The sequence below is a fragment of the Solanum verrucosum genome, unplaced genomic scaffold (assembly GCF_900185275.1).
Source record: "Solanum verrucosum unplaced genomic scaffold, falcon-dt-bn FXZP01000220.1, whole genome shotgun sequence".
NCBI lineage: Eukaryota > Viridiplantae > Streptophyta > Magnoliopsida > Solanales > Solanaceae > Solanum > Solanum verrucosum.
Genome location: NW_026020308.1, coordinates 1,218,645 through 1,234,972, shown reverse-complemented (window position 1 = coordinate 1,234,972; position 16,328 = coordinate 1,218,645). Strand labels below are relative to the sequence as shown.

Below are 16,328 nucleotides of genomic sequence, written 5' to 3'. Positions count from 1 at the left end.
AGTGATATATATCCATCAAGCCTCTGTACTCGAGTCTTGTTCATATTCCCACCCAAACAAAGTGAAAAGAAACAATAAACCACAAATGTAAAATTTGTAATCCAAGTGTATCTATACATATTTACCGCAGCTCGAAAAACACCTTACTAAAGACTCAACTGATACAATGGATCTAGCCTAGTGGTGTGGAAGAAGACCTGAGTGATTAAAGATTCAAATCTTAACCCAATCAAGAACATCAAGTGAATTCTTTCCGTTGGTGAGTGCTGCTGGAAGATAGCAACTACATGGTGAACTAGTCGAATTGCTAAACCAACCAAGACAATATAGTTAATTGGTATGGAAGTATGGAACCATAACTACTACCATAATAGCTTTGTGCAAACTGTTCTAAGACAAGATAGAAAATTGGTACCAATAATATCCTAAACTCTTAACATCTGTTCAGCACTAAAAGGAAATAAAGTGCAGAAGCCAAGTTGACCAGAATCTTGAAATGATATACTCACTGCAACAAATCTTAACTACCACTCAATGGCTTAAAAGAAAATGGGAAAAGAGAACTCTTTTTCAAATTTGGAACAAAAAGAAATAAGGTTTGATCCATAAAGGAAGTCTAATAATTTTCTCATAAAAAAGATGGGCATGCTAAAACCAAGAATACAAATATCTGAAAGGCTGCTCGCAAATTAAATTATGTATTACTAAAAAAACCAAAACATTTAGGGTCCAAACTACAAAACTTAACTTTATCCACGCTGCAAAAGCGTGAAATTGACTTGGAACAGTGGATTTAGCGACCGAGACAGTTTAAGTAGGGGTGGCAGATTGAGCAGCCATCCTCTTTCGTGCCTCCTCGATGATGGTCAACTTAATTCCTTTACCTTTGGGGTAGTGAAACCCACGGCTTAGTACCCTTGCCAAGAGTGAACACATTTCCCAAACATGTAGCAAATTCATGACCCTGAGAATCCTGGATGTGGAGAGTCTCAAAGATACCCTTATGTTTCTCCTTGTTCTTAATAACACCAACACGTCCCCTGTTTCTATCTCCAGTCACCATCACAACATTCCCAACGTCAAACTTGATGAAATCAACAATCTTATTAGATTCCAAGTCCAGCTTTATGGTATCATTGGCCTTGATGAGCGGATCAGGGTAGCGGATTGTTCTTCCGTCGTAAGTGTTCAGGTATGGGATCCTTTTCTGACCAAACTGCACAGAGCGAACCTTGCAGAGCATAAACTGATAATGGGAAGAACAACATTTAAATAAGAGCAATATACCACCAATAAACTTTGCAAGGTGAGGAAATGAATCTAACAGAGAAATTCCTCACAAAAGCAAAAAATAAAATATTAAGCTACCTTGGACTCCTCATCCCTGATAGAGTAAAGACTGAATCGGCCCTTGGTGTCATAAAGGAGACGGAAGTTCTCATTAGTCTTCGGGATGGAAACAACATCTGTATATAGAAAGATAAAATTATTCATTGTCAATGAGCAAAACAAGCCAGACAGCCGATAAAAAATAATGAAAATTGAACCAAAACTTCTTTTGACAAACATATCACGTATCCGTAGTACTCCAGAAGTTCCAATTTATATGGCTCTACCTACTTTAGAATGTTTCGAAATGTTCAACACAATTCTCTTTCTACACAACTTTAAGAAATCAAATTCTTCAAAGAATTAAGAATTAAACTTTAATGTGATGTTTTATAGATCAAATTAACTTTTCAACCAGTACTTTAATACTCTTTTCAAATATACCTATAAGATAATGCAGATGTTTAAACCACGTAAACATCAAATACTGTCAATATAACATGAATAGATGATACGTCCAAACTTACACTCCAAATAAGAAGTGTAAACGGTCGTTGTCAATTTACAGAACTCAACCAGAGTTGAGCTTTATCCCACGGAGAATTTCTTTACAGATAAAGTTTCACTATCGCGTTTACTCAATTGTCGTTACTATTTCCTAAACAATTAACAAGAAAAGTAAAATTTGGTTTAATTGAAAAGTATTCTATCAGCAAGCAATTCCAGTCAAAACTTAGTTACATGGTTCACAAAAGATCTCATTGTAAGTTGATTCAATTAATTTAAAGAAACCAGATTTTGTATTCACTATGAAATCGATTATAACGCTCTCTCGTAAATTGAGTGTCAAGTAAATCAATGTTTACAAACTCTTTGCGAATTAAATAAATCTAATGTTTCTCAGCCTAATTAGATAATATTAACTCTAATTCTCTTGAACTTAAGTGTTATCGATATTGGACTTCGCTTAATTTGATATGGTGTTAAAGATCCTTTCTCTCAAAATCCAACTTTAACTCTGATTCGTAAACTTAGTTTAGTTTTTTCCCAACTGATGTTTTTCTCTCGAACAAACACCAGATACATAACTGGCTAAAGCGTGCACTTAATAGACTAAACTTGATAATGAAAGCTGTAAACTACAAGTTGTAAACAAAGATTGCCTTTTACTCATTTTACGAAATCGCAACTAGAATATCATTATTGATCCCACACACCCAGTCGTGATGTTTAGCCACTCATGTTCTTATGCACATAATCAATAATAGATAATGAAAACATGTTAAAAATTACTTACAAAAATAATTGGTAAATCAACAACCACTTGATAATCTCAAGATCGAAATGAACAACGTCCCACAGCTGACAACAATCTGAATCCAAAATATAAAACTAAAGTTTTTCTCTGTTCCTCGTCGTGAAACTTCAGATAATGCATAATAATTCACAAAACGACCTAAAGTAATTCAAAATAGAATGTTTAAAATGAGTTCTAATCAAGTTAGGACTGAGTTGTTGGGCCTTGTCACGGCCACTACCACAACCCGTCAAGGGTTTCACGGACCATGAAGCCCTCTGTGGTCTTGCCTTGGAGCTTCCCCAGAGTGGGTCTTCAAACTTGGTCACTGGAAAATGTACCATGAGAGACACCACGGTCCGTAGTGAGGACCACGGCCTGTGAAGACACCCGTGGTCTTTACTTGGGTTTCAACCTTCTTTCAACTCTTTCTTGCTTTTATACTGGTTCAGCTTCACGGTAAGTACCACGGTTCGTGGTAAGAAGAACGGCCCGTATAACCCTCCGTGATCTTCACTTCGTTATTCTTGCTCTTCATCTTCTCAAGGCCCAGTTCTGCCCCACTTTCACGTGCTCAACCACGGACTGTAACGAAGTTAACGGTTCATGAAGTTGGCTGTGAACTTCACTTAGGCCAACATCAGTTCTGCTTCTTTTTCTGTACAACCCAGATTCTGCCTACACATTTAACAAACCCATCAAATAATCCCAAAATATCACTTAATTCCAGTATTAGTTCATAGTTATTAAGCATCAAATGTGCCACGATTTTGCGGCACATCAATAGATGGTGCATTAGAAAAGATAATGAAAACAGAAGAAGTAAATAAAGAGCATTTACCCATGAAACCAACATGATATGTCTTATCTACCCTAACTTTCCCATCAACCACAACTTGTCGTTGCATCAGACTTGAGATCACCTCTCAATATGTGAGAGCATACTTCAACCTGTTTCGTATGATAATGACCAATGTCAAGCACTCCTTGACTTGTGTGGCCCAGATGATGGCTTAGGAGCCTATAGAGCAAAAGACATAATTTTTAAAGCTAAAGCAGCTCCAAATCATCTCGAGTTACTTGGAAAATACTCAAAGATAATGCACTTACAAATGTTCCACCAAGTTTATCAAGTATCCAATGCTTTGGGGCATTGAGCCTCTTCAGATGCTTCTTCAAACCTCTAGCCTGTAAATAAATGAAAGCCTAAGTTTTTATATAAAATTTCCTCGATATATCCTCAACATGCATGTTGTTTCCAAAAATGTAAAAGTAACGCTAAGTATGCAACATGATATATAACACAAAACCAATCAATCACTTTATGGTCTAAGGATCAATACACATGCGGAATGGCAAAGTTGTCTAAAAAAAGAAAACCATCCTCCATAAACAAGGTTCACAGAAGTCATGACTCATACTGTAAGGAAAAGTTATAGCATCAGACCCATTGAATGGGCCTATCCAATACCACTTGAAGTAAATGGCCAAAATCATCAGAGAACTATAAATTAAGCCGTATAGATCATGTAAAGGGTATTGGATCAACCCCGAATAAACACTCTATCTTTCGCAAATAAGTCATTAAACTGAGTACAACACCGAGACAATCGAATAGAATGAGACAGTAATGAAACTAAAAAAATTGATGACCTAAAAATTTATTAATTACCATTAGAAGAAAAGTATATAACCAATACTCAATCCACAACTACAAGTAAAAACACTAAACTTATTTGAACCGATCTGGCACCCTATTAGTTTTTAGGTCGCATCTCTACAACAAAACTACAATAAAAATTTCACTATCAAACAAGTAGATTTTGGCATCAATGACATGAAACTGATTGATCACAGAAATTTTTTTGAACAAATCCAATGTTTCCTTCACAAAGTTTTTATTTTTCCACCGACCCAGTAATTCAAATATGTTTCTACATGATATAATCCATGAAAAAAATTCCCTTCAAATTCTATGATATAATCCATGAAAAAAATTGTACCAACAAAACTCAGCAAAGTGTATAAGATTGATAAATAGATGCATCGTAGTACATACAAAAAAAAAACTTAATCAGTGAAGAAATGAAGGTTAGAAGAACGAACCATTTTGTTGGTCTAACAATTTCTCTATATTTTTTTGCTGCTACGTTGAAGAAGACGAGAGAAATACTTCAACCCTAGTTTTTTTGTTATAACCTTGCAAGCCTATGGGCTATGGATAAGTTGGGCTGGGCTTTTAATGGGTTACTAATTTGGGCCTCCAACTACTTTTCATAAGAAAAAGAGATTAGAACAATAAAATTGTATAAAATAGCAAATTATTAATTCAAATTGAATTGTATAACCATAGTTTGATTTAATGTAACCCATAGCAAACAATTGTCATTCGCCTCTCTCCCTGAATTTCTCGCTCTCCACTCTCCTGATCTCACTCGACATTCTCTCCCTCGCCTCTTTCACTATACAAACACAAATGTATAAAATGAGTCTGTGTTTGTATAAAGCGAGAAAAAAATTGTATATACAAATACATATATTTTTGTCCTATACACTTATAATTATACAAATACAGATCTTCCCCTGCCTAGTTTTCTTTTGTCTTTCTCTCTTTCTCGCTTTATACAAACACAAATATACAATTGATTCGTATATGTTTGCCAAAATATACATATTAATAGTCATATTCATATATGTATACCGAAATATACATATTAATAGTCATTCATACATGTATACTGAAATATACATATTAATAGTCATTTGTATATGCATATTGAAATATACATATTAATAGCCATATTCGTATATGTATATCGAAATATACATATTAATAGTCATAACAAACATGAAGTTTGCTATGGAGCGCAATTATACAAACTATAACTACAACATACAAATATAATTTTTATGTTTGCTAAACCTAAAATTTACTCTACAATATATTACCAACTAATAAGATGTCAAATTAGCATTCATTAGTCATGTTTTAAGAAATTATGTATGTGCAATAACGTATTTTGTAGATATACTTCTAATAAATTAATATCGGACTGTCGTACTTCATGAGTCTCTTGTTTGGCGAAGTAGTTATTGTTTCAGCTAAACATGTGCAATTTGTGTTAAATATATACGGTCGAATTAAGTTTTGATTTTTTTTTACTCTGCGAAAGGTATCTTAATTACATATCGTGTTATTCGAGTTTATTTTAGAGGTAAAATATTATATCTTTCGTCAATTTTGGTTCTCTCTATTGTTCATTCAACCTCTATTAAGATTGTCATTGATATTTCGAGGAATTGTCCACAAGTTTGTTTTGAAATAAGTAGTTATTCTTCTTTTTCAGTATGACAGATGACGTTATTCATTCAATATTTGATTTAACATGTAAACTTATCAGATAAATATTTGTGAATTTAAATGTCATAAACAATACGAATAACTTGTGTATCAATATAGTATGTGACATCTTGAACACAATGAAATAATTATAAAATTTTGGACATAGCTAAAATTAGTGTATGAAATTAGATATGAATTGTCTGTCAAATTTGAATAGGTGTTGTGATGTAAAAGTTGTATACAACACGTATTATTGTGAACTAAGATGTCTGAAATATATGAATTAATTATGTATAACATATGTATAAAAACTAGTATGTTAAAAGTTGAACGTTTATATATTTCAAATACACATGAATTACTATATTTTGTTGGAGTCCACTTTGCAATGAAAAAGTGGCTCCTGATTCAGAGACTTTTACGTTAGGTTATAAATTTTCTACCATATACAAAAAAAAATCTTTGCTTCAAGTGTTGAGTCGCAAGTATTCCATCAAATCAAGAATAATCGTAAATAGAAGAATCAATGGATTACATATCTTTTTTTTAAGATTTTATAGAGATTGTAAGCTTCGCATAAATTCAAATACAAATACTATTTTTTGCTTGCTATTTTCCTTTCTTGTTTGTTGTATTTCAGGATTGAAAACTTTAGACGCAAACAGTGTGATCATGTCATTATCTTAATATTTTCTTCTCATTTTTTTTATATCGTTTTATCTTTATTTATTATTTAATAGTTATATATATTTCATTTTTTTACTATACCTTTTCATAGCAGTTTTATCTCATAGCCTATTTTTCTTACAGATTTATCATCCAAATTATGAATGTGTGATTATATAACGATAAAGAATGACACAATTTATCAAAACACTATATTCATTAAAACAATACGATAAGTCGATAACTCTAAAATAATATATATTATAAAACAATACGTAACGGATGATACTTCCCTTCTTCAAAACAGTTCCTCATCATTCACCACGCTCCTTGTGTCTCCTCTCTTCTCATTCCACGTGTTTCTCATTCTGCCGTGAAATTTCAAGAACCAAGAATTTTTTTTTTTACTTAATCCCCAAATTCAATCTTGTAGAAACCTCAAACCCCATAAAATACAAGTTTTTTTTCCAAATTCCATGTTGTCAAAAATGGAATTTTCTTTCCAAAAAAATGTAGTCTCATATTTCCTAGTTTGCTTGCTATGTTTTACCCAATTTTCTTCAATTTCTTGTGAGAAAAAAGTTTCCTTGACTTTGTATTATGAAAGTCTCTGTCCTTACTGTTCCAATTTCATTGTTAATTACTTACCTAAGATTTTCAAGAATGGGATGATTGATATTGTTGATCTTAAGCTTGTTCCATGGGGCAATACTAAACTTCAACCAGACAATACCTTCAAATGTCAGGTAATCCAAGATTCCCCTTTTTAGTGGGGGTTCATGTGTAGTTTGATTTTGAAGCTTATGGATTTGGATTATAGTTCTTTAATATGTACATATTCATCAAATTGCTAGATTACTCTAGCTCCGCCCCTCAATTGGAGGCGGATCCGAAATTTAGCTAGCGTTTGACCATAGATTTTAGAAAAATTACATTTAAATATATGTTTGACAGTTTCCAAAAATGGGCTTAGATGAGGTTTTGGATTTCTGGGACTTCCTCTCATGAAAGTTCAAATTTTTTCAAAGTAAAATGCATGTCCAAACACAATTTCAAGTTAAAATTTGATAACTTTTCATATTCCAGAATACTACTAGTTCAGTTGAACCAAGTAAACTATGACACCTCTGAGTTTAGAGTGTGATATTTATACATTTTGTAATATTTTTGTGTATGTATAATGGCTGATCAAATAAAGAGCGAGTGGAGTTGAACCCATTGAGAAGGACTAGATCTGTATCCGGGGTATAGTTTGGCTAGTTAAGTTTTATTTTGTGGTTCTTACACATGTATATTCCGGAAGTAGCCTCTCTAACTCCCAAGTTAAGGGTAAAGTTTGCGTACACACTATCCTCTCCGGATCCCACTTGTGGGATTACATTGGGTGTGTCGTTGTTGTTGTTACATAAGTATATATTTATATGATGCATAATATCAGGGAAAACTAGAGATTTATGAAATTCTCTTTGTAATGGTTGCAGCATGGAAAAGCTGAATGCTTTCTGGATATTGTAGAGGCGTGTGCAATTGATGCCTGGCCAGATTTGGTAAGCTTCTAATTAAAGTTGTTGGGCATGATTTCGATAAGTTGTGGTTTGCTAGTTGAAAAGCTTAAAAACATCACAGCTCATTTCATCTAGAGCACGTTCAGTTTGATGTATAGGAAGGAATAATCCATGCGTTACTAATATTTGTATTACTAATCCTTGCATAACTTGTGTTGAAACCTATGTTGCTTGAACTCTCAAAAATTGTCATCTTACTGGTGTCAGGTTCTCTAAAAGTGCACTACTTTTGGAGTATCCTACACACAACTGTCAAATTTTTTTTTAAAATTTGGAGAGTCTGAGCAACATAGCTTGAAACAAACAACCCCTTAAAAGATAATGTGTAGCACCACGTTAGTGAGTTACTTGATAAATGATAGGTAGCATGTTACTTTTATATCTCTCTAAGGAGGCTATTCTAAATTCTGGTTGCATTTTTATTGGATTTTTGATGCAGAATGAACACTTTCCTTTCATTTACTGTGTGGAAAGTCTGGTCTACCACAAGAATTATACCCAATGGGAAACATGTTTTGAAAAACTGAATTTGAAGAAAAAGCTTGTTACTGATTGTGTCCTCAGTGGGCGAGGGAAAGAGGTTAGTTCTCTTGATTGATTTACAGCTAATCATAAATCATGTCCTTTCTATTTCTCTCTCCGGTTTTTGTTTTTTGGGTGTTATTGAGCATTTCATGGTAAGTTGGTATTATTTCTGAATTACTTTGCTGTAAAGATGTATTTGAATTTATAATTTCACATCATAATGAGCAAAAAAAAGAACTTTTGTTTTCCATTGTTGTTCTATATCCTTGATCAATAGATGTTGAGCATATGAATATGAAGAGGAATTCTTTCAAGTCAGCTATTGTTAGCTCACAGATATACATTCTTGAGCATAATAGCTTGCGTTATTTATCTATGTATATAGAAGTAGTTGAATTTGAATGTATTCTTCACGAAATTAAGTTTAAGTAGACAGTCATAAAAAATAAAAAGAAAGCAAAGTATTCTCTGTTATATCTTGCTTCGTTATCGTAATAGCTATAGTTCCACCTGTTTGGATATACCTCCTCTTTCTCCCTCTTGGATATACCCTTCAATGTGTTGGTAAATAGCACATAAAAATACTATTCAGGGTATATTACAAGAATAAAAATGGACGTGACAGCGAGAATAAAAAAGAGAAACAACAAAACCAAGATTCAAATGTGGAAAATCATTCTCAATAAAGAATAAATCACAGCTCGGAAGGATCGATTCTTTCAAAACACAAGCAGTCCCTTTAGATATTTCTCCGGTACATGGAATATCCAGTTGAGAGATCCCAGTGTTCTGTTCTGGGATTTCCAAGAAACCTGCTGACAGCACCGCTTGCATGAGCAATGTCATGTGTTGCAAACTGTTGCGTAATTAAACTCCCGATGGTAAAGGAATAAGGAACTTCTCCCATGCTATTTTTCTCTTCCTTTGTTTTAAGACGCATCTTCTTGCTCAACTTTGTACGGCTAGCAAGTGGTGTGCAGATTGACTTAGCATTCTTCATGTTAAAGCAGTCAAGTACACATTCGATGTACTTCGCTTGTGACAACCACACCTTTCTACAAATGACTTGGACAAGTCTCCCGTCAACTTGATCAACTTCTTGTCTTGTCATATAATAATCATGTCATCCATGAACAACAGAATGATAAAAAGTTATAAAAAATTTACAAATGATACTATTTTCTTGTAGAGATTCCATCTCTTTTTGCATGACTTTCATCCAATACCTTCTTAAGACTTTTCGGTTCCTCTCATCACTAATGAGGACATACTTGAGGAAGCATACTTGGATGATTAATGATTTTACCCTTTGCCTTTTTTGATTTCCTTAGAGGTTGCTCTACTTCTTGAGTAGGATCATCAAGTGGCGCCCCTTCCTCAACATCTTCATCAGGGTGCTCTTTCTCAGCAACCTTCTCTACTCTTTCTGTAGTGCTTTCTCCGCCTACAAGATGGCTAGAAGTAGAATTAATGTAACAAGATTATGGGCTATTTTTTTTCCTGGCAACGCTGACTGTTTATTAGCAATTCCACATTATTCTCTTTGAACCTATATTTCTGCTTCTTGAAACTTCTTTTCGGGATCCCACAATATGTAACCGATGAATATGCAGGGATTTTCCAACTTCATTTGTTGCTCCTACAGTTCATGTTCTGAAGCTCTCACATGAACACCTTTAGCTTGGGAGTAGGGCACCTCCTCATTCGTCTAAACTTTCTCCGGGATATCTTAACCAAGTGAAATTAATAGACTTCTGTTGATCAAGTAATAGGTTTTCTGAAGTCTGAACTGCTTCATCTGAACATGACTTGGCACTTGAGCCATTCTGTGCATGTTTCTCACCTTCTCAACCATGAGGCAATTCATCCTTTTAGTTACACCATCGTGTTGTGGTGGGGTTTCGGGAACTGTCTTTTCATGTATGATCCAATGACTTGAACAATACTCATCAAATTCCATTGAAATGTAGTCACCTCTGTTGTCAAGTCTGAGACGCGTTAGTGTTCAAGTTTGTCTCCATTTCCACTAGAACAAGGAACTTCTGAAAATCTTGAAACACCTAGTTTTTGGTTCTCAAGAAATAAACCCACAGTTTTCGGCAAACAAGTGGCGGCTTGGCTAACGAAATTGTAATTTTAACCTTATTCTCATGATTTATGAGAGTAGCATATAGAGGAGAAGTGAGTCAAATTAATTAAAAAATTCAAAACAAAATTGCTAACATAGTGGTAAAAGTACTTCAGAAATTTGTAGTGGTGCAGGTCAACAAATGATGTCTTCCTCGTTTCTTGCTATGATGAGACCGGAGAGGATTTAAGTTACTCACATGCGCTGTTTGAGATTGATGAAATTGTGTAGAATAACTCAGCAAGCTAGTCCTAGCATCCATTTGTTTGCTTGAATTCCAACAACAGAAAATCATTATTATCGAGCTTATCGGAAGCAAATTTGATTCATTAAGAGCTTTGATGGTACAATGTTTTGTTTCTTATAGTAACATCTTATGTTCTGTGAATTAATGTTACTTGATCTTATGTGCAGCTCGAACTACAGTATGCGGCTGAGACGAATGCCCTTCAACCTCCACATAAATATGTACCGTGGGTTGTTGTTGATGGTCAACCACTTTATGATGTTAGTTCTTCTTACTCTACATTTCAGAACTTGCATTGTTTATTATCTAGTGTTATAGTCCTTTTTTCACTGTTTGTCGAAATATATTTTCGAGTTCTTTTCCTGCATGCACGCCGAGAATAAACTCCTTCTCCCCTCCCCCCCCCCCCCCACACACACGCACCCAGCATTTCCCCTGAAAACTATTTCACAATAATATGAAAGTTACCAGCATTACACTTTAAGGAGCGGGCTTCAACCTTCTGGGCTGATATAGAGCTTTGTACCTTTGAAATTGCCTTGGCTCTCAACAGTAAACAGTTGCTCGAAGTCTTTTCTATATCTATCTGCTATCGAAGTTTTTGTTTTGTACAATTTTACAACAACATACCTAGTGTAATCCCACAAGTGGGGTCTTGGGAGGGTGGTGTACCTTGTGAAGGTAGAGAGATTGTTTTATGGTTTGCTGTATGAAAATTCTTTACTCTTGACAATATATTTCATTGTTGCAGGACTACATGGACTTCATTAGCTTCATCTGCAAAGCGTACAAAGGAACTGCCCCGGTCCCTAGTTGCAGCTCATCCATCAATGTCATTAAAATTGGAAGGAAATTTAATCCTTTCTGTTTAAAGCAGACAGCCATGTCAAAGTTATCAACTGTAAGTTCGGCTATCACATCATGGTTGAACCGCGCTAAGCTCACTGCATCTGCATGATACTATAGAGCTCGTTGGTGCAGACACACGTTTTTCGTTTTATGAAATGATGAGATACTGTAGTTGGTTTATGCACTTGTTATGATGGATGATAATGAAGAAGGTGCTCAGTTCTCTCTAATCAGCTGTTGATGGGAAATGTTGTAATATGAGAATTCAGAAACACCCTCTCTACCTTCGTGAGGTAGTAGTAAGGTCTGTTTGCGTATGTACATTCTATCCACCTCAGTTGTGAGATTTCACTGGATATGTAGTTGTTGGTTGAATTGTGATGTGAATATAGAAAGTGTGGGTTTTTATAAGTTGTCTACATCTAAGTAGCCATGACATTGATTTATGATCTTATTATGTTTTGATCTTTTTTAGCACCATTGCGCACAGTTCAGGGTGAAAATAATGGATCCAGTTGGGTTTTAAATTGTACTATGGGTTATTAGCTTGTTTTGGTCAACCTTCTAATATTAGCTTATTTTAAAAAAATACTCCTTTTGTTTCTAATTACTTGTCCATTTTAACTTTTTTAGTTGTCTCTAATTTCTTATCCATTTGACAAATCAAGAAAAAATAATTTTTTTATCTATTATATCCTTAATTAGTTACTTTAAAAAAAGTAGAACTTCTTGAAAATCTTAAGTTTTTAATTCATTCGTTTCATAATTAATAGGGTAAAATGGTAAACACACTATGTCAATCATTGTTTTCTTAACATGTGTGTCAGTTTAAAAGTGGACAAGTAATTATGGATAGATGGAGTACTTTTGATGAGAAGTGATTTATGTTTGATCAATAAATTTTAAAAACAATTTTGAGAAACAACTTAATGTTTGGTCAAGTTTTTAAAAAATGTTTTGAAGTGTATTTTCTTCTTAAAAATGTTTTTCAAAAAAAGTTTTTTGAGGAAAGATAATCTTTTTTTTAGCTTCTGAAAAACAGTTTATTTTATTTTTTACACTTATTTTCTCTGTAAATTTGATCCAACACCCTCATTTTTTAAAAAAAAAAAAAAACTCTTTTTTGACGTAAATAAGAACTTTAACATTTTTTTTAGAAAGTGGCACTTGACTACGGGTGATATCGATGAGATCTGAAGTAGCTTTTAAATAAAATATAATTCACGTGGAAATTTTTTTATTCATATACAAGACAGCTAATAAAATCACATTATTTTATTCCAATAGAAAAAGTATATAAAAAATATAATTGAAATTTATGAATAGTCATGTGAAATCATGTGCACATAATATTATTTTAGAATTTCTCGTTTCCTATGGCGTTCGCATTATGTTTTTAAGTGATACCGGTATTTATTTTAATTAAAAAGTAAAAAAAATGAACAATTTATTATATAATAATAGTATAGACTGTTTTCACTGATCAAAGTGAAGAGGCAATTTTAAGATTGATTTCAGCTTTATCTATGATAAAATGATGATTACATCAGCACAAACTCTATAAAAGTCAAAAACACAAAAAAAATATCCCATATTCCATCATCTCAAAATGGGATTTTTTCTCCAAAAAAAATTATCATCATTTTTCCTATTTTCCTTGCTATGTTTCATCCAACTTTCTTCCATTTCTTGTGAGAAAAAAGTTTCATTAGCTTTGTATTATGAAAGCCTCTGTCCTGGTTGTTCTAATTTTATTGTTAATTATTTACCTAAGATTTTCAAGAATGGGATGATTGATTTTGTTGATCTTAAACTTGTTCCATGGGGAAATACTAAAATTCAACCCAATAACACCTTTAAATGCCAGGTAATCCAACAATCTCTTTTTTTCTTGAACATATCATGTGTTAGTGTTGAGTTTTAAATTAGTTTTTGTATATAAAAATCACTATTTCCGGCTATTCGAGAGATATTTTGATTGAATCATTGAGAAAATAACAAATAGTAGTGTTTTCACATGGAATAATTAAGATACCTGTTGATGGTGGGAGGTGTGAGGTATCCCGTGAAATTAGTTGAGGTGTGCGCAAGGGACTTATGATGTTCTCTTTGTTGTAATGGTTGCAGCATGGTCCAGCTGAATGTTTTCTGGACACTGTAGAGGCTTGTGCTCTAGATGTCTGGCCAGATTTGGTAAGTTACGGAGCAATTTACTTGCACATATATAGTTCAGTTATCGAAAATTGATGATTCTGCGACTATGCTAAAATCTGGTTACATTTTTATTGGATATATTTGATGCAGAATGAACACTTTCCTTTTATTCACTGTGTGGAAAGTTGGATCTACCATAAGAATTATACCCAATGGGAAACATGTTTCCAAAAACTGAATTTGAAGAAAAAACTCGTTACTGATTGTGTTGGCGGTGACCGAGGTAAAGAGGTTAGTTCTCTTCATTGATTTACATCTAATCCCGTTCACTCGTCTGTTTCTATTTTTCCCTTGAGCCGAGGCTCTATCGGAAACAACCTTTGAAGTAAAGGTAAGGTCTACGTACATACTCTCTCCCCCCATCTACTTTGTGGGATGATACTAGGTATGTTGATTTCACATCGTAGTGTTTCCACATTTATTGCTGTAAAGAACAAAAAAATTCATAGATGTGGAGCGAACTTGATATGTTAAGAACTTCGATTGAATTTTTTCAGCAATAGTATATCTTATGCTGTGTGAATTAAACGTCACTTAAATCTTATGTGCAGCTTGAACTACGTCATGCAGCTGAGACACCTCCACATAAATTTGTGCCATGGGTTGTTGTTGATGGACAACCGCTTTACACTGTTAGTTTCTAATTCTATATTCTTGCATTTTGCAATATTATATACCTGCTACAGTCCCTATCGGAAACTACTTCTCTAACTCTCAAAGTAGAGATAACGTCTACGTACACTCTACCCTCCCAGACTCCCCTTGTGGAATCACATACACTGGATTTGTCTTTCATATTGCCTTTTGCTTTCAACAATTCTTCATAAGTCTTTTCTACATCTATCTGCTTCCAGAAGTGTTGTTTTGTACGATTTGTGACTAATGTAAATGACCTCTATGTGGGGGAGGGGAATCGGAAGTTTTGTAGATGATGGTTGTGATCAAGAAGTACATAGAACTCAGAAAATCATTGATTATGGTGTAGTATGAAAATTCTCCTCTGAGTACGACTTGGTCTGTTAATCGCGTTAAACCATCCAAACGCTATGTTGCTCTATGGTCAATCTTCAAAACTGCCACCAGGTGTCTGTCAGATCCTTCAAAAGTAGCATTGTTACGTTGGAGGTTTAGCATTGAGTGTTTGAACAACATAGTCCAAAGGAGTACCGTTAGCCCTCAAAAGTACTTTCCTTCTAACGCGATGACAATGTATTTTCATCATTGCAGGACTACAGGGAATTCATAAGCTACATTTGCAAAGCTTACAAAGGAACCACGCCAATCCCCGGTTGCAGCTCATCTGATTCTTTAAGTTTCACTTCCAAGTTATCAACTATAAGTTCAACAATTACATCATTTGTTGAACAGAGAGTTAAGCTTGCTGCATCTGCATAATCCACAGACTGCTCTCTATCGCGCGCGTAAACTATATAATAGAGCTCCTTGATGCTGGTTATGTTTTATGAAATGATGAATTGGTGACTGCATTTGTAAAATATTTATCATAGTTTGAATGATAATGAAGTTGTTCAGTTCTCTAATAAGTTGTTTATAGAAATTGTTTGCTTTTGTTATACAATTTATAGCACCTTATCACTTATCAGCATGAGACTCGGTTATCTCGAGCAAATACTCTAAAAGACATTGATCGTACGGACATTCTTTTGCATAAATTATGACAAATTGAATTTGGCTGTGGTCTGTGGATATATCGGCAAAAGTCATTTTTTTTAATTGAACACTATACAATTTCGAAGAAAAAAAAGGAGCTTTGCCGTTGAGAAAAAAGAAGAAGGCAATTACTTCACTTTACTCGAGCTAATCAGGCTTGATGTCGGGATCTAGAAGAAGATTTGATTCACCAATAGGCGAAGAAGCAATTCCAGTATATATCTACTATTGTCATCTCACCTCATTCAATCTTAATGACATATAGTTCAGTATTTGATGTTAAAAATTAATTTGATAGAATATGATCTTTTAACTTGTTTTATTTTCTTTTACTTATTATAATTGAAAAAAAATGATTAGATTAGAGATTTGATTTAACATTGATTTTCCTATTAAAAGTAGAAAAAACAATTTTCATAAGTAATAATCTAAATGATATTCATGAATTCGTGACAAAAAATCATCACAATGAAAGATCCGAACAAACAACAATG

General features: G+C 33.8%; 3 protein-coding genes and 1 pseudogene across 6 annotated transcripts in view; 2 read left to right on the top strand and 2 right to left on the bottom strand.

Annotated features, from left to right (window-relative positions):
* Positions 1–16,328, bottom strand: part of LOC125835105 (40S ribosomal protein S4-like) — a 254,483-nt gene that overhangs the window by 31,566 nt on the left and 206,589 nt on the right. Inside the window, exon 1 of one of the 4 annotated variants that reach the window (XM_049514240.1) lies at positions 4,762–4,774. The exons of 2 other annotated variants lie outside the window; for them this stretch is intronic. Coding sequence is in view for 1 of the 2 variants with exons in the window: in XM_049514243.1 (XP_049370200.1) it covers positions 4,733–4,735 (3 nt within the window). In the remaining variant the exon portion in view is untranslated. One more of the 4 variants, XM_049514243.1, reaches the window with a different exon arrangement.
* LOC125835038 (40S ribosomal protein S4-like) lies at positions 811–4,123 on the bottom strand (annotated as a pseudogene).
* Positions 6,953–12,379, top strand: LOC125835108 (gamma-interferon-responsive lysosomal thiol protein-like). Its single transcript, XM_049514245.1, has 5 exons — positions 6,953–7,381; positions 8,117–8,182; positions 8,640–8,780; positions 11,268–11,360; positions 11,852–12,379. Exons 1-5 carry the CDS (start codon positions 7,112–7,114, stop codon positions 12,056–12,058), a joined length of 777 nt encoding a protein of 258 aa, XP_049370202.1. The 5' UTR covers positions 6,953–7,111; the 3' UTR covers positions 12,059–12,379.
* LOC125835109 (gamma-interferon-responsive lysosomal thiol protein-like) lies at positions 13,551–15,707 on the top strand. Its single transcript, XM_049514246.1, has 5 exons — positions 13,551–13,816; positions 14,077–14,142; positions 14,254–14,394; positions 14,715–14,795; positions 15,391–15,707. The coding sequence occupies exons 1-5, from the start codon at positions 13,559–13,561 to the stop codon at positions 15,556–15,558; spliced, it is 714 nt and encodes a 237-aa protein (XP_049370203.1). The 5' UTR covers positions 13,551–13,558; the 3' UTR covers positions 15,559–15,707.